At 34.3% G+C, this 18,889-nt stretch overlaps 2 protein-coding genes across 4 annotated transcripts; one reads left to right on the plus strand and one right to left on the minus strand.

The window, feature by feature from the left end:
* Nucleotides 1–20: 20 nt before the first annotated feature.
* LOC140052247 (putative hydroxypyruvate isomerase) lies at nucleotides 21–5,301 on the minus strand. Its single transcript, XM_072097717.1, has 8 exons — nucleotides 5,065–5,301; nucleotides 4,666–4,777; nucleotides 2,502–2,622; nucleotides 2,200–2,275; nucleotides 2,050–2,099; nucleotides 1,885–1,954; nucleotides 584–718; nucleotides 21–279 (listed from the first exon to the last, which is right to left on the minus strand). The coding sequence occupies exons 1-8, from the start codon at nucleotides 5,258–5,260 to the stop codon at nucleotides 230–232; spliced, it is 810 nt and encodes a 269-aa protein (XP_071953818.1). The 5' UTR covers nucleotides 5,261–5,301; the 3' UTR covers nucleotides 21–229.
* A 304-nt stretch (nucleotides 5,302–5,605) lies between these two features.
* LOC140052245 (DEP domain-containing protein 1B-like) lies at nucleotides 5,606–18,613 on the plus strand. Of its 3 annotated transcripts, XM_072097713.1 has the most exons (10): nucleotides 5,606–5,753; nucleotides 8,153–8,418; nucleotides 8,732–9,085; nucleotides 9,358–9,536; nucleotides 9,777–9,920; nucleotides 10,373–10,648; nucleotides 13,843–14,012; nucleotides 14,408–14,584; nucleotides 16,414–16,596; nucleotides 18,066–18,613. In XM_072097713.1, the coding sequence occupies exons 1-10, from the start codon at nucleotides 5,727–5,729 to the stop codon at nucleotides 18,207–18,209; spliced, it is 1,920 nt and encodes a 639-aa protein (XP_071953814.1). In that variant the 5' UTR covers nucleotides 5,606–5,726; the 3' UTR covers nucleotides 18,210–18,613. The 3 variants fall into 3 exon arrangements, with proteins under 3 accessions (XP_071953814.1, XP_071953815.1, XP_071953813.1); XM_072097714.1 differs by lacking the exon at nucleotides 10,373–10,648; XM_072097712.1 differs by lacking the exons at nucleotides 5,606–5,753; nucleotides 8,153–8,418; nucleotides 8,732–9,085; ... (1 more) ...; nucleotides 9,777–9,920; nucleotides 10,373–10,648 and adding an exon at nucleotides 10,660–11,983.
* Nucleotides 18,614–18,889: the final 276 nt, after the last annotated feature.

The following is an 18,889-nucleotide window of genomic DNA, read 5'->3' on the forward strand; positions in this document are numbered from 1 at the left end:
TAGAAATAACAGTGGTTGGTTTTATTTATTCATATTAAATATTTTCGATTTCATTATACATAATTTATAACTATGCTTATGAGATTATCATATTTCAAACAAAAATATATATAACAAATATAACAACAAAATTTAAAAGATAATTTGTTTTTGTTTTTAAATTATAACTCTGGTGGAGTTCCTTGTTGTTGAGAAGGTTTTATACTTGGATTGAAATATTTTAGCACCATCAGATATTTGACCATGGCTTCAACCAGGAGAAGCTGTTTTCAGTTTTTCCTGTGATGAAAATAGTAAATACGAGTGATAACTTTAAAGCAAATATGTTTGTTAAAATTTGGTCAATTTCAGATGAGGCGAGCACCTTGTCTGCCTCATGCTGGCTATGGCCCTGAATTTAGTAACAGGACTTCACTGGAAACTTGATTATTTTCCACGGACAGTTCCTGGAGGATAACATGTATTGTCCTCTATATTTTTACTTACTATGGCTCGCATCGTACATGTATGCATTACCCTTCTTATCTACCTTTGTGTATTGTAATACTATGTAATTCCTTCCAGTGTCATTTCATTCGCTTACCTGTTGGTTTATATTCACAACCTATCCAGTCATCATAGCCTAGCTCTTGGAGTAGTTGCAATATGTAGGTATAATTGAGCTCCCCAGGACTGTCTGGCTCACCTCTACCAGGCACCTGCGCTATTTGCATATGACCTGATGGAAATTTGATCAAGGTTAGAGACAAGAAATGTAATAGTACAAACGACTTACAGTGATATGAGAGTTAATGTTCTGATATAGATATTCAGAATATTGTAGTACCAGGGGCGGATGCAGGGGTGGCCCGGGCAACACCCTTAATTTCATACTAAATGTTTTATCTGCCATTTCATCGTATTCAATATCCATATAAAGTTAAGTCAGGGCTGGAAGAGAATATATGTAAATTGACAGACTGCACTGCAACATTTAACCACCAGAGTCACCAAAACAATGTATTGGTGTTCAGCACATATTTTTTTGTAGATATGTTTCTGACCATGCGCAGAATGAATTTTTGAATGACTAGTTGCTTGTGGTGCATCCCGTCATATTTGTCCATAATGATTGCGTTTTGTTGCCGACCGGAGGTTTTCTATAATTTAAGGCCAAAAAATCATAATTTAGTGTTTCCGTCTAGTACCCAGAAATATTAGGCTGAATTTCCGTAGTAATTATGGACATTCCGACTAACTTTGAAATAACAGTGTTATACAGGTAGCAGAGCAAAGTTTGGTGCTTTCTGCAAATTTCCTATTATTTTCTTTGTTTTATTTTTTGGTGTGGTTTAAGCAATACTATAGTATATTATATTAATTTTGGAAAATGTGGTTTTAACTGCCGACTTATTTAGCATTAAATAATACAATTTAACGGTTTCCTCAATTTATTTATATAGCAGCAGCTTCATATTTGTTTTACCTTTTTAAAATCATTAATTATTATTATATAATAGTAAATTTGCATTAACTTTCTACAGTTATTAAATTTTATTACTGTAGCGGAAGTTTCATCAGGATTTCTCATACGCAAACAATGTTATCATTGTTAGTCACGTGTGTTTTATTAGGATACGATCGTATTGAAAAAATGGCTACGATTGTATCAGATAGCGCACTATAGAGTGAAAATTTATCATGAATTTTACGTGCAAAAGTACCACTTCCGGCAATCTTCGCTACAGGCCCCATGGTGTCCTCATCCCTGGACTATTTGGGCAACCACCTTAAAATAGTCCTGAGACTGCCCCATTTTTAACTTACTGTTGAATACCAGTGGGAATCAGGCATGTCTATAATTATTACTCTCTTTTATATGAATGCATCTTATATTGTACTGACCTATGTAAGGATACAATTCCTTAATGATATTTGTAATATTGCCATGTTGTTGTTGCACATGAAATAAATCCTGTAAGGGAAAAAATACATTACAACAAAATTACAAATAAGGTAACTGTTTGTTTGTATAATACAGTATAATTGTAATATTATTTTCACACCTACCATCTGTAATTTTAGGTTTGGATTTTCTACTTTCTTGATAATATCAACAGCTAAAAAAGAAAACAGTATATTAAGTATTATACTACATATTGAACAAAATAGAGAGTTTATTTCCTATAAATAGTAGTAGTAATACAACAATAAACATACCTTGATATTGACTGTTCAAGAAATAATTTGGTACTGTTATCTTATTCAAAGGCTCTATTAGTGCTAAAATACCTTCCTGAAAAAAAAACCAACATATTTTGTACTTTTGAGATTTCAGCTTTATTTTTTTTAAATCCAGATTTTATATCAAGTATAGGGACCAATAAAAAAACCATATATTTTAACTTACTTACAAACAAAAGGTTTTTTAGATAATTAAAAAAAAATGTTTTGAAGATTTAATTAACTTTTAATTAATAACTAATGACAATAATGGGATAATAAGATTATTTCATGCGAACCTTACTTAAGACATCTGCAGCATACTTCAGATTTGTAACAAACTTGTCTTCCATTTTTTTTAATAGATTCTCAGTCTCCTCTTCTGTATGTTCTGGTATTTTACCTGACATGATATGCAATCTAAAAAATGCCAATGTACAGTACGTGTTAAAATTTATTTTAATTTTTATTTTATTTTATTTCATACTCATCCAACAGCGAGTAATCCGCCAATTACAGGATGGATAAACTATTTAAAATTTCACAAGACAAACATATACACAAGATGCTCTACATAAACAAAGACTTATTATTTGTACATCATTTAACAACATTTTTTGCAGAGCTGGGTTGGCATTTGCCAATTGCTCAAGATAGATCAGTGCTTAAAGCTCTGTCTACACTATCAAACTAGTTTGACGAAAAAAGTGTGATGTGCCAAATATGGTACTGTAGTGATATGCCATCATCATGTCCATATATGGGCACATCACATGTTTTTATCACATTAAGTTTGATAAGGTAGACAGAGCCTTAAAGTGAAAAACTGAAGCCTTATTTACCCGGGGGGGTCACTCTTAAATATTTCCATACGGGGAGGTGCCGCATTTACGGGTATATTTTCGAGGGCCTGGTAGCACAAGTGTGGGAAATTATGGAGAGTTGGTAGCACAAGTGTGGGAAATGACAGGGTGAAATTAGTAGTTTAAGTCCCTGGCCCGCCCACCCGTGTCAAAATGTCACGATTTATCGCCAAATTTTGCAGGTATTTTTTAGCATAATGGATGCTATAAGCCCGGCTATATAAGCCCATCGCTAAATACCTTTGAATAGGCCTAGAGTTTACGCATCAGCAGAAGAACACGAAACATAGCCTAGGACAAAATCATTCAACTGTGACCACTCTTGACCATCGTCGTCATGCACTGCGCGGACGAGCGATAAACTTGTCAAAACACGTTCGTGATTTTGCCATGAACGGTCTCTTGGCCATACGCAGATCATGCCGGGAACCAGTACAAATATTGCCGTCTTTTTAGAGAACACTGGATTTTTATTTGGTAATGGTAGTTCAAGTCCGTAGTATTTTTCAGTAAAACAGGTAGCGCAAGTGCCTCATGTCTTGAAGTGGCTGCTGCACACCCCCGTTTGGTTTATATGCAAGTGACCCCCCCGGGCTTATTTATCAAACCTGTGCTTTTTATGGAATTTGTCAACGATGACAAATATATGATATAATATTTTCGTGCCGCGGTTTCAGCCAGCTAAATCCCCAGAGGACATAATCAATAAGAAGCTTTATTAACACGAAAGCTACAGTATATATCTACAACTGACAGTTTCAGAATATTATAAACTCGACTCATAGGTCCAAGCTGCTGGACCCAAAAATGTCTAGGAAAAGAGTGTTTATAAGGGCTCACGTTTAAACGTATTTGGATTATCCCCCTTTGATTGGTTGACGCGAATCAACACACTGCGGAAGTGAAGTCACATGGTCTCTGAGGACTGCATGTCCAACACACATCGGGAAAATGATGTATTGAAATTCTTTGAATTAGGTTAAAGTCCCATTCGCTACGTTTATTAGATCTAATTTAAGATCACAAACTACATTTAATGTACATAATTATAAATACTATATGGCCCTATTAAGATAACTTTTTTGTTTTAAACGGTTAAAAATGTGAAAAATAAGTTGATTCTAGTAATTTTAGCGACCCGCTATAAATCCCAAAATGCATTGCGCGCAGATTTAAATATTTTTTTTCTTCTGCAATTAACACACTTTTCGATAGATCGTGAGACCAAAACAAAAGGAAGACTGATTGAAGATTGATACCCAATAGGTAAGGTTATGTGCAGTAAACAAAAAGGTATAACGAACAAACAAACACACAAACAAACGTAACTCTCTCACTTATAATATAGATACTGTAGTTTATGATTATATTTTTGTTCTGTTTAGTAGGCCACACTATTTACACAAAATTGTTAAACAAAAATAATTGATATAATAAACCATTATATCTGAAGAAAGAACAATGATTAAAACTGAGCAGCATTTTTTGTAAGAAATATTTCTAGTTTTAACTAAGATCATGGTACTGTAAGTGCAAGTCCACCATTGAAACTAATAAAATCATTTAATTCAAAACAGTTTAGTACACTCTTTTTTCTCACCTGGTACAATTGAGGGCCTTGCAATACTTGATGGATAATGTAAGGGCATCTTGGAATTCTTTTTCTTTACCTGGAATCGCACCAAGTCCCAATTCACCAGCAGATAAGTCACCTAAGGAAAGACAATAAAAGGCAAAACTAAGGCCATGTTTCCACAGCCAAAAATTAAACGATAAAAATTAACCGATAAACTTTTTGTGGAAACAGAGTTGAACAGATTTCACTTGTTGGGGCCTCTACAATAGTAATTTATTTAATTAGAGTAAAAACTGAGTTTTAGAGCACAAAACTATCTCCCTGAAACAGGGAGATGTGGGGGAGATGTCCCTGCTGAAAACAAACCAATTTGTATTGGTTTGTTTAATTGCATTTAAAAAAGGCTCAACCGGCGCCTCATACCTGGGAAAATATTGAGGAGAACTTGTTTTTGGTTGTTTGATTCGAGGGCTTCTTTGATATCTTTCGCGGGGTATGTGTATGGAAAAGCTACTTCTACTGCTTGAAATCCGGATTGTTTTGCTGCATAATACCTTTGTTTTAAATCTGGCAAATCTGTGAATAGAAAGGACAAATTTGCAGCAAACTTCAAGCTCATTTTGACGCGTCATCAAATAAAAAAATGTCAGAACTAACTCCAGATCCACCAATCAACGTCACCCATATATTAATATTGAAAGTTAACACAGCGACGTTGTAAATGTACGTATATGTTATGTTAACGGGTTTTTATTAATAGAAATATAATTGAATAAGATTATTAAAAATATTTTGCCTCTAGGGTGGTGGTGTTTAATTCCTTTCATGAACTTAATTTATTCTAAGTACTGTACTGCCTTACACAATTTGGACCAATGGTAGAGTGTCTAAGAGAAGATAATTAGTACAATTCTGTCCAATCACAGTTCGTTGTAATTCAGGGTGGCGCTTTTGAAAACATGGAGACCACCACTTACTTACTACCGCCGGTTGTCTAACAAATGTTTATTTCGCGAATGAAAAACTTTGAATATGTTTACATATTAATATTTATTCTTATTGTCTACATATTATACTAGCCTAGTATGGAACCTTTCAGAGCAACACGATTGGTAAGCCTCACTGCTCATATTCACAGACTAGCTAACAAAAATACACACACACGGCACTCTATACTAGGCCTAGGCTAGTCTAGATAGGCGGATAGGTGACGCAAGCCATATATAGGGCCTACAGTAGTACTACTAGCCGGCCAGGCTTAGCCTTAGGCTAGGCTAGGGAGGGGTCCTAGTTACTAGTAGTAGGGTCCAGCTCCAGGGAGTATGGTCGAAGAAGAGGCCGCCAGTTTAATATCGTCATTTGTATGGAATGCCATGGCATGGCATGTGCGCTTTAATCTTTGATTGTCGTTGTCTATTACGGCGAGTTGAGTTACAGCTAAAGGAGTATGGTCAAACCAATAATAATTTATGTACGGTATTGCCGAATCTTTATAGGCCTATCTCGTTTACATACTATCAAATCTTTATACAGTATTGAATTAATAATTTATGTACGGTACTGTCGAATCTTTATACAGTATCTCATTTATATACTATCGAATTTGTATACAGATACAGTATTGCAATAATTTACGTACTGTATAGCCGAATCTTTATATCTCATTTACATACTATCGAATCTTTATACAGTATTGCATTAATAATTTACGTACGGTATTGCCGAATATTTATATCTCATTTACATACTATCGAATCTTTATATCAGTATTGCATTAATAATTTACGTACGATATTGCCTAATATTTATATCTCATTTACATACTTTACTATCGAATCTTGGTTTTTATTATTAGTAATAGGGTGTGTTATACATTAAGTGTTATTCCATTGTAACATATTGTTTGTGTTTTCAATAAAGTAACGTGGGGGACGAATACTCCAGAGAAAAGCGTACCTTCTACAGCACTATTCCTGGCCAGCCGCCAGTCGAGTTATTAGCAGAAATTTGCGTAACTAATTGCCGTACCATACAGACACTTGAATCATCTTATTTTAGTATTTAAAACGCATTTTAAATTGATCAATAATAATATTTATTATTTACACTACTACAGTAGTTACTTTACTAATTAATTAATATACAATAACAAATATAATACATGGACATATATATTTCGGTATACTTTATTGAAAAAATATATAATTCTTAATTATTGGCTTATTATATATTATATTAATATACAATACAAACACCACAATGTATTTTATTGACTTTAAGTTTATTAAACATATATCATTTCAACAGTTAAAATAAGTAATCATCGATTCACCATTTCGTTTAATAGAATGTATCACATTCAATCTGTAAAAAAAAGAATAAATTACATAATAATGTAGATTGTTATTTACGTCCGATGTAAAGAAAACCTATCCAAACAATGATTACAAACCAACGACAATCAAAGCTCAAACTGTTATTGAACTAGCGGCCGCTTTGGTCATAATCCAGTACAGTAGTAGGACTAGGCCTACATAGCTAGTCAATGACTGAGGCCTGGGCTAGACTATTGTCTGTGTAGGCAGCTCAACATAAAGAGCTCAACAAAAAATATTTACTCACAAAGTTTAATAGGCCATTTGGACTAAAAATAAAACCCTCATAGTAACTATAATGGACGAATGAACTAGACGCAACACAATTACCAACATTGAATTATAATTCCTTTACTTCTAATTTGGCTATCAACATATCGGATTATAATACTACTACTGTATGTTGTATAATGAAATAATATTTGAGATTGAGTGCATGTTTTTAATGCTTTATGTAACGTCCACCAACCACATGAACTTGCTCTATTACTACAGCATCGACGTTGTCGCCCGTTATTAAACTTCTGGATTCAACATTGCTTGCTAGGTCTAGCCCCGGGGCTGAGTCACAGAATCAGCGCACACATACATGCAGCCTGGCGCCGCCGATAGACATTCTCTACAGAAGCGATATGAAAAAAAACTCTGAAGTCTTATACGATGACATCACACACGTACCAGCACCACATTGGCTGATTATGACTTTTTACCGTACCTTCAGCAAACGGAAGTTAGGATACGGTACCGTATCTTTAGTCACTGCGCTAAATAATCTCTCTTAAATTAAAAACTAAAAGAAAAAGAAAACGTCAAGTAGAGAATCAAACCTCCAACCCTGTAAGCCATAGCCTCATCACAAGACCACTAAGCCACTGCTTGCTTGCTGAAAACCATAGCCATAACTTTTAGTTTTTAGAAGTATGGATACGGTACCGTATCTTTAGCCATAATGAGTTTTAATATTTTACTAATACTAGCTAGCTTTTTCTAGCTACTGTACAGGAGGTTAGACTAGGCATACAAATTATTGTACTATACTGCCATTATTAGACCTAGATAGTTATTGAAATGTGTATAGTAGATAGGTTTAAAATTTATCAATGTGTGCCAAAACAAATATTGTATTGTTTTCTTAGTGGAATGGTCTAATTAAAGAATTCCGTAATGGTATTTACCCAAAGAGACATCGATGGCGGATGAGATATTACGACAATTGCTTTACATCCTCCGAGGCTATTGAATTCCTGCTGATTCATCTGCACAATGATCCAAGCTTTGGACCCTGGGTGACACGTGATCAGGCCTTAAGACTTCTCACAAAGTTTATTGAGAATCACGTAATTATAGAAGTTAAAAGCTCATCCAGTAAAGGACCATTTGAAGATGATGGCAGATTGTATAGGTTTGTTAATGAAACCGAATGTATTGATATAATCCATGGCATTAGTGTATACGATATTTGTGATACAATTATAATGATAATTATATACCTAATTATAATTGAATTATCTAAAACCAATATTACTATACACTTACAGTAACCCATTATTAGATAAACATAGATAAAGAGGATGCAGAACATGTATTACTTTGCGACTAAACATAAATACAATACTTAGTTTTTTTTTCAATTTTAATATAAACTTGTGCTTGCCATAGTGTATTAGTCAGTTTAATTGGTTTACCTGTTAATTTATTATGTATTTTTGTATTAGGATGTGTCCATTTTCACCCATTAAAAAGCTTCGATCAGCTCTCAATAGCCGCACTAATCTTCGTGAATTAGCAGAGGCAAGCCCTAAAAAACGTCCAAAATCATCAGTAAAACCCAAGAAGATTGTATCCACACCACCAACATCTTCATTGAGTGTACCATTCTCCAAACCTGCATTGAAAGAGGTTAAAGAACAACAAGAGTTTGTTAGACATTCTTCAGCTCTACTGAGGGTTAATGAACAACAAGAGTTTGTTAGACGTCCATCAGCTCGACTAAAGTCATGCAAGGTCATCCCAAGAAGCATAGGAAAAGTTGAATATCAGGAGGTTTGGAAGAGTTCTGCACTCACAAGGTACTTTACTGTATATATTTTGAATGAATAGGGAGTATTTGAATAAATGTTTTACAGTAACTGAACAATGCTATTTTTAATGTTGCATTATTTGTTCTAATTTCAATTGGAGGCATAAGATGTGAAAGAGCATCCTGCTGACCTACAGGGTATGTATCGCACAAAGCATCACTCATAAAGCACTGGCCTATGGTATACCCTTTACTGTGATAATTACAAAAAAAATCTTTTTATTGCTTAATTTAAACAGTAAAACTCTCTTTCTTTATCAGGCTTCAGCGTATCACAGGAGTATCAACGATTGAGGATTTTGTGAGAGTCGATGAGATTCAAGCTTGTGATATTATTCAAAACAACTTAAAGATCAGTCACAACAAAATTGTGATCATTGAAGACAAGTCTCAGGACCTACCGCATTGGGTGTTGTCTGCGATGCGTTGCCTCGCTCATTGTAAATCAACTTTTATTTATTTTTTAAAATTTCATGCGCATCCAACAGCGAGCAACTTGCCAATTACAGGATGGATAAACTATTTCATAATTGATCATGCTTATAAACTAAGTCTCACTTGAGGCTTAGGGAGTGGAGTTGAAAGAATAGACTCTGGTACTAAGTCAGGATTCATTAATTATCTTAATATAGTTTTAATTTTACGTGGTGATGAATAACAATGTCAAATTTATTTGACAGGGCCTGACAGAGCTGATGAAACTGTATTGCCTTCTTATCCTGGCTTTGAAAGAGATGTTTTCAAGACTGTTAGTAATTACTTTCACAGCCAACCTGAACCTCTCTTGACCTATAACCTTTATGACATCATAACTGGGTCATTTTGTAAGTATTACATTCATCTATGACCATCACTTTTGATTTATTATTTTACTTTGCATGAAAGGTGTGAGTATTCAATACAGTCTTGTGTGGAAACAGGGCTAAGCCAGCAGCTCCAAGTAACATTTTTGAATTTATAGAACGATTTCCTATTTTTTATTTTCAGAGAATTTTGTTATGTTTGTTATTTAACTATTATTAACAATACAACTAAACACTGCATGGCAAAAAACTATACGTAAAAGTACTGTACAAATTAAAGTATAGAATTTTATGGGGTTGTGTTTAGTAGGACCGTTTTATTAAAGTTATTTTTATTTTAAAATTAACATTGTTCTATGTTGGAAAATTGTAATCAAGATGGGTTAGAATACTTGAGTCCTGATTCATTTTGTTTGTTTTACTAACAGCATGTATTTTCATTTGTTTTGTGTTATCATTTGTTTAATCTGCAGTAATATGCGACCGACGTGATCGGGGCCTTGACGATTCCCCTTCTGATCTAACAACTCCACCAAGTGTGACTGCCACCAATCGTCTTAACTCATTTGGCTCTGTAGAGAATTTGATGCTTGACATGACAATGGGGTGGACACCGCTAACCAAGTTCACTGGTCAGTCGTCCGAAGATGTAAACCGGGGTGGATTTGAAAAACGGTCTGTTAATCGTCAACCGTATGTGACCCCTGTCAATACAAAAAGTAGAAATCAGTCGCTGACTAGTGGGAAAGGTAATGATTGTTACTCCGGTACAATCTTCTGTCTAACATCTAAAAAAATAATGTCCCCTGGGAAATTGAGCCTAAACAAGGTTCCTAGTCAAAATCAGAATGAAAGTTATGTTTCAGAAATGTCCAAAAATGAACACAATCAAGAAAGCCGTCCACAAAGTGTCTCTCCAGAGGGTTATAGTAATAACTGTACGCAAGATGAGCCTGCCACATACTTACAGCCAAGTAATATCATTGATGATTATGGTTTCCTGCCAGCTCAGTATTTCAGTCCAGCAAAGAAGACCAATGAGCATTCAAAACGCTATTCCTCTGATTCAAACCTGATGAACTGTCGCTCTTTCCTTGATAATAGTAAATACAGTTTGAAGTATGATCAACCTGTAAATGATGAGCGCCCTCTAAATGAGTTACACTATGCATCTACCTCGTGTCTAAGCACAGAAAAGAAGAACTCGTCCCTGTCTTCAGAAGAATGCTCATTCGAATTCAGTCGTACCAGAAGTGGTTCATTCAGAAACCGTCGCAAGTTCAGTTCTTTGACCAACATTGACATTAAACCAACAGCAAATGATGACAAACGTAAAAGAACTACAAAGAATAATTTAGGGATCTCAAAAAAATTTGGGTCAGCATCTGAAATATTTCAGAAAATCTTCACAAAAAAGACAGAAAGAACTAAATCTAAGTGGACTGTACATGAACCAAAGTTGAATGAAAAAACAATGTCTTTTAACTCTAATGTAAAACTTCAGCAATGGAATTTGACAGAAAGAAGTACAGAACAACATGTTTTAGAAGGTTGTAGAAGACAAACTTGTCCGCCCTATATGTCACCAATACGTGCAACTTTATCTCAACCCGTCCTCGTTGGTAAACGCAATGATTCTGGTACTTCTTTTAACTCCTTGCAGACTAAGCACAAGGATTCAAATACCTCAGTTGGTAAACACAATACCTCTAGTCCCAGTCTTGGCCAACAAGCAAATGTTCAGAAGTGTTATGTGTCGGGTTCTAATCTTGATTTATTTAATCCAGTTCTCACTTGTAAACAAAATTACTCTAATACTAGCCTGAATTGCCTCAGGCCTGCCTTTGCCAGTGAACACACTCACTCTGATCCTAGCCTGAATTCTGTCAAGCCTGCCTTTGCCAGCAAACGCACTCACTCAGGGTCTAGCCTGAATTCTTTCAAGGGTTTAAAATGTAACAAATCTGGCACAAGTCTGGACTCATTTCATTCTGCAAAGAGTAACTTAACACGACAGACTAGTAGTTCATCAAGCATGAAATGGAACACACCAGAAGAAGATAAACATTCATTAAGCTCAACAAGTAAGATCAGTTGCACATGCATGATGTCACCCTCCTCCATGTTTGTTGTTTGTCACTCATTCTGATGTCATCACATTTTCTATAGTTCATTGCTTAGGTCGATTTTCACTGGTCGTAACTGTGGTGTAGTAAATAAACTATTTTAATTCATTAAAACATTCAACATTGTATTGTTTGATTTGTTTTTAATAGACTGTAGTGTAGACAGATTGCAGTAAAAATTCATGTTATACCCTTCAGCTTTTATGAAATTCTTATCCTTTAAGTGTCAGTGATATTTTGTGCTTTTGTGTGTTTTTCTGTATGAAGGGTGGAAAATTACTATTTTCAACTAGTATGGGTATGGGTTACATTTTGCACTTAAAAATCATTGGCTTCTGCACATAATGTACTCATTCAAATAAACATTCAGTTTTGGAAATAGAACGATAATTTTTCAAGTAATAATGTAACTTTAAACTTGTTATCGGTTAACTTTGTGTAGTTTGTGCTTTAGTCTCGTAAATATACAATTCTATATATGTTTAAAAGTGTGTACCAAACCAAGGCACATTTCCATCTTTAAAGGCCAATTTACACAGACGAGCAGTAACGGTAAGTGGTAATTGTAAGCGAAAAACCGCGTGGCCTTTCCCATTTACACAGCGCGGAGTTCGCGAACGTAGTGGTGGAAAGTAGGTGCGTGTAGGCCTTGAGGCTAATGCATGTTACAGTCACTGCTGGCCTGGATGTGACTGACTGTCAGTAGGCCTAGCACACACAGACCTAAGTTTTGTAGGGAATTGTTGCCTAATAACGTACTAAAATGTATATTTTCTTTTCGCTATCCTTATACGAACATTAGTCACGTCGTAGGTGTTTGTATTTCTGAATGAAAAGAAGTTGCAAACTAGGCTAGGCCTACTACGGCACTCGTATATATTGTCGTCTTTCACTCGACGGATGCAAAAAAAAGTTGTTGATAGATGACGTCATATCAATCATGTCGTTGGTTGGCCAGAATCCATAAATACTGCGCGGTATTTTCACAAAATTGAATCTGTTAAGATCCTGAGCGGATTTTCGCTCGTTCGCTCCGCGTTCTGTGTAAATGGTCATAAGAAATAACATAGATTCTATTTTTGCGTTTTCCGCTCAACTTTACCGCTTACCGTTACCGCTGGTCTGTGTAAATTGGCCTTTATGCATGCACGATTGTTATTTTTGATATTTTGTACTAATGTGGTGTTTATCAATTTAATGTTAACTAATTGTCCTTTGTATTCTATTTTTTCATACAATTGTATGGCATGATTTTCTTTTAATTGTAATTTATACCTTTGTTATCTATTTAAACCTAAAATTGCATTTATTTGTTTGTTTTTTTTTAACTTACTTACTTCTATAGTACAGCATATAGGGTTGACTTATACATTAATGCCTATTTATACTAGGAAGATAATGATCAATGATGAATAGACAAATATCCATTTTTCATACATAAAACAAAAGAAATCTAAAAAGTTTCATTCTAGAACTATATGAACCATCTATTCTTCCTTTGATGAAAATGATATTTTCACACGCCCAATCAAATGATGCCATGATTAGTAAGAGCAATAATATTGTGACAATGATGATTTTATTGTTTTTATTGATCATGACGTCATTTGGTTAGATTTTTAACAATATTTTTATCAAAGACAGCATAAATGATTATTCTATAGTTCTAGAACGAAAACCTTTCTTTCTTTCTATTTATCGTCGATCGTTATCATCATAGTATAAATGGGCCTTTAAGATACTAAATAAAACCCAGTACAAACAAAATAGTTTTAATTCTTCATTTCTGTACTAATATTTGATTGTTTTGGTGCTAGGTTTATGTTTGACTGATGACCAATCGTACACTATTGAAGGTCTCAAGATGTGCTGCCTCCTACTGCCATCCCCTAAAAGGAAAAAACTACATTTACTTCTCAAACTGATGGCTAAAATGGTTAACAACAAACAGCTTAATTTGAGCAAACAAATGTCTACAAAATCATTGGTAAGTTAAACAATAGAACCTCTATTTAGGGGACACCTTTGGACCAAACAAAGTACAGGTTGGCTGTATTGTTAATTTCACAGAAGGTGTACCTTTAATAAGGATGGCCCAACGCAGATGGGTATCATATCGGTTTCTCTTATAATGACTTTAAGGTTTTTTTAATCATATTTATTAGTCTTCTATATGACTGTCTTAATAATGTCACAACCAGGATTGAAGTATTTTGATCATATTACAGTAGCATTTATTTCACAAAAGGTGTACTCCTTAATCGGAATGTCCCAACGTAGAAGGCTATCATTTTCTCTTATAATGACATTGAAGCCACCAGTAAAAAATACCATTACTTTGTTCAAATGCTAATGGTAACTGAAAATATTTATTTTCATTAGGTGTTGCAGACCTTTTGGCGATGTATTTTGAGCTGTGAAGTAGAAGTTGGATTGGATGAGATCCTAGCTATTAAGGTAGTCACCTATATGATGGAACACTATGATCAAATCATGGCCGTGTCCGAAGAATTAAAATCGGATGTCCAAGAAAGAATGTTGTATTTACGTAGAAGTCAGGTAATTTATAGTTAAATTATTATTATATCCTCTTCGATAGAGTTTTTAAATAATTTATTACTAAAGTACAGTCGAAGCCAAGTTAAACCTTCAGGACACAAGTTTCCTTTTAATAGGTTCATTCATTCATAATGGTATATTTATTAAAATCATCTTCACAGAAAAACTGAATTGTTACAATTTTTTACATTATTAATTTAAGGTGCTTAAAATATTTTAAATGTTTTAAAAAGATAGCATAAAATAACATCAAAAATTGAGAACCACACAATACATCATATAAAAACATTAAAATAAACGAGCACAACATCAAAATGAGAACAAATCTAAATGACTGGCCAAGTGAATTGAAAAAATTACCTAAAATATTATATTTTGTTCTTATTACTTCAAACATATATTATAAAAGGAATAAAGTTATTTTCAATACAGAAGTAAAATGAGTTGCGGTGTTGGACCAGAAGTGTTAAAGCATTGCATCTTGTTTAATTTACCTCCATCAAGGAGGTATATGTAGTCGATAGCGTGTGTCTGTTTGTTTGCTAGCAGGATTACTTAAAAAGTTATTGCAAGATCTTTGCCAAAATAAAAAAACAGTTAGATATGTGGTCAAGGACTACTCCATTAAATTTAAAGTAACAAGTAACCTGAAATTGCATTTTCTTGAGAACTACTTATCCACAAAACTTTATCTTTATGATTTTTAATTTTAAAACATAAGTTTATTTAAAGATGTATTGTCAAAATATTCTAAATTTAAATTGGCCTATCAAAGTAATATTAAAGTTATTAACTTTAAGTCGAAAATTGGAGCCAAAAATAACAAGTTTACGTAATTAACCGGTAAATTAATTTGATTACATTTCGTCTGGAAAATCGTCGCAAACAAAAGTAAACAAAGATTGTAAACCATGATGCTAACTGGGATTGTTTACAACTCGTCACGGTTGAGAAGGTGTTCTCACACAGATCGCGAGGAAGTTTTATGATTATGCATACAGAGTAGCCAAACAAGCGTGTTGCATTATGCTATTGTTTTGATCAAAAAATTTGACTTTGAACAAAAAAACGTCTGTATTTCAGTTAAATGATTTTTTTTCGGCAAATTTTTGGTGAAAGTTAATAACTATTATGATACTTAAAAATGACCCACTTTTTTTCGAAATCTTTTATTTTTTATTTTGTTGGAATTAGTCAAAGGGACAATACATCTTTAATGTACCGGTTTTTTTATATGAGTAGAAAAAAAACCCATTTCTTTTCAAATTCACGTGTTTGTTTTTGCCGTTGCTATTCTATTGTTAGTCAACTGAAACTATTGTTAGTTGAAAGGCTTGTTACATAACCTTTACACCAAACTCGCATGAACATGCTTGTAGTGAAATTAGCCTAAATCACACACAGCATTAAGACACACACACCAATATATTTTTCTCATGAAATCTTTTGTAGGAGAACTTTACAGTATAGACGGAGGTATGCATTCTCGGAGTGGCTTTCTAGTTATTATTATTTCATTTATATAGCGCTTTTAAAAAAAACCAATTATCAAAGCGCTTTAACATACAAAAGATGCAACAATGAGTTACTTCTAGGAAATAGATTAGTTTTAAGGGCTTTTTAAAATTTCAAAGCCGTGGTTTGTTCCCAGATCTCAGACTGAAGTTTATTCCATATCACCGGTTCACTGGTAGTATTACCAGAGGTTCTGTTTCACAGGAAAGTGTCCCCTTAATAGAGGTGCCCTTAAATAGTATTGTAAAAACATTCTGGTCCTTCATTTCATAGGAAAGTGTCCTATTTGATATGTATTTGATTATTTATAATAGGTTAAATACAATGAAACTGAAGATGTCGAGAATATTCCTGTGACTTTCTGCCAACAGATAAGCACAGACGAATACAGGGAACAAAAGTTAAGCTATTCTGAGAATGCTATATCAATGCTGCTTGAAGACATTATCAACAGCAAGACAATGGCAGTTAAGGACAAAAGGAAGAAGTTGAAAAAGGTTTGTTATTATTTATATTAATTGTAGTTGTGTTGCTTGGTAGATTGTGGAGTGGAGTTGTGGCTTGGTGATTATGATGCTCGGCTACCAATCCAAGGCTCCTGGGTTCGAGTCCTGTCGTGTCAGGATTTGTTCTAATGACGATTGACAACTCCACTCCCAAAGACTGTTTATGTTGAGTATCTTGTGTATATGTTTGTCATGTGAACAGAATTACCATCTATAAGAAGGATAGTGAATGAATTCGCTTATGGTTATCTTGGGCAAATTGACTAAATAAATAAAAAAAAACAAAAAATAAGAATGTGGTAATAATGTTAATAAATTAAGGTTTGAGGAACATCAAAAGGAAATAAAGTAATATATAGAATGTTGGATGACGTTTTGGTCCTCGTTACTCCAGATGACGGAGCATGACATTCTCTGGATGACGTTTTGGTCCTCGTTACTCCAGATGACGGAGCATGACATTCTCTGGATGACGTTTTGGTCCTCGTTACTCCAGATGACGGAGCATGACATTCTCTGGATGACGTTTTGGTCCTCGTTACTCCAGATGACGGAGCATGACATTCTCTGGATGACGTTTTGGTCCTCGTTACTCCAGATGACGGAGCATGACATTCTCTGGATGACGTTTTGGTCCTCGTTACTCCAGATGACGGAGCATGACATTCTCTGGATGACGTTTTGGTCCTCGTTACTCCAGATGACGGAGCATGACATTCTCTGGATGACGTTTTGGTCCTCGTTACTCCAGATGACGGAGCATGACATTCTCTGGATGACGTTTTGGTCCTCGTTACTCCAGATGACGGAGCATGACATTCTCTGGATGACGTTTTGGTCCTCGTTACTCCAGATGACGGAGCATGACATTCTCTGGATGACGTTTTGGTCCTCGTTACTCCAGATGACGGAGCATGACATTCTCTGGATGACGTTTTGGTCCTCGTTACTCCAGATGACGGAGCATGACATTCTCTGGATGACGTTTTGGTCCTCGTTACTCCAGATGACGGAGCATGACATTCTCTGGATGACGTTTTGGTCCTCGTTACTCCAGATGACGGAGCATGACATTCTCCTTTTCACTTTATATGCCAGGCAAACTTTTCCAACGGCTTAGATAGACTATCAGAAATTCTTAAACTAGCTAAGATGTGATTTTATACCAGGATATTTTATTTAGGACAACTGTGGTCATATATATTCAAACTTAGGCTAAGGGAAACACTTACCCTTAACATTAAAAAAATCTCCTACCTAAGTAAATTCAATTTAGGGGAAATACTTAATATTTAAGGGAAATATCTCACTTAAGTGTTATTGGTGATCTAGTGGTGTTGTTATGTCATATTTGTAAGCTATTCTTAACAAATGCATGTTTGTATTATTGGTCAACAAAAGCAATATCTATATCTTTTTTTTTTCATGCATAATGAGTAAAATCTCATTTCTTTTTTCAGTTCAAACAAGAATATCCAGACATCTATGCAAAGAGGCTACCAACTACATCTCACGAAGCGGAGTTGTTTCCTCAGAAGCCAAAAATAAAACAACCGATGCTAAACATGAAGAGATCTCTGACCAAATTGAAATCCCTCAGGTGATCAGGTGTGGATTGATAAGCTATATATTATTTGTCCACTTTATTAGCCAGTATTTCAATGTCATCTAGCCAGTAGGGTAAAACTGTGCATGCCAACAACTCATAGACGGACGTCACACCTTCATACAATGCATACAAAATTGCACATTATGTTCATACAGCTGTATATTTAACAGAAAAGACCTTCTATGATCCCAAACCTTTTTTTTTCATAGCTGCACAATGTTTATAATGTTTTTTATTTAAACACCCAAAATGTGTTTTATTTCCTCAATATCAGCATTTTCTTAATATTGTAATTATGAAAGAAAGAATACTGAGCTATTGTACTTTTTAGCAAATTTATAAATATAACACAATAGTATTATTAATTACCATTTTTAGATAAAATCAATAACCTTTTATTAATATTTAGTCTTAGTAATATTTGTTTAATGTTTTTTACATAATAGTGTTTATGATTATGAATACAGTAATTATTGTTTAGGAGGGAAATATAGGCATTCTAGTGTATATAGCGCAAGAGACTACAAAGTAATAAAAATTAAACCTTTATATAAAGCAGCTAATATGCAATTCTTTTATAAAAGACATTGTCAATAATTAAAATAGTGATACACTGCAAGTTTAGTATTTAGTACAGGGTTTATGTTAAAGGTAGGTATAAATAGCTTGACATAA

This window comes from Antedon mediterranea, chromosome 6 (genome assembly GCF_964355755.1).
Source record: "Antedon mediterranea chromosome 6, ecAntMedi1.1, whole genome shotgun sequence".
In the NCBI taxonomy this organism is placed as follows: Eukaryota; Metazoa; Echinodermata; class Crinoidea; order Comatulida; family Antedonidae; genus Antedon; species Antedon mediterranea.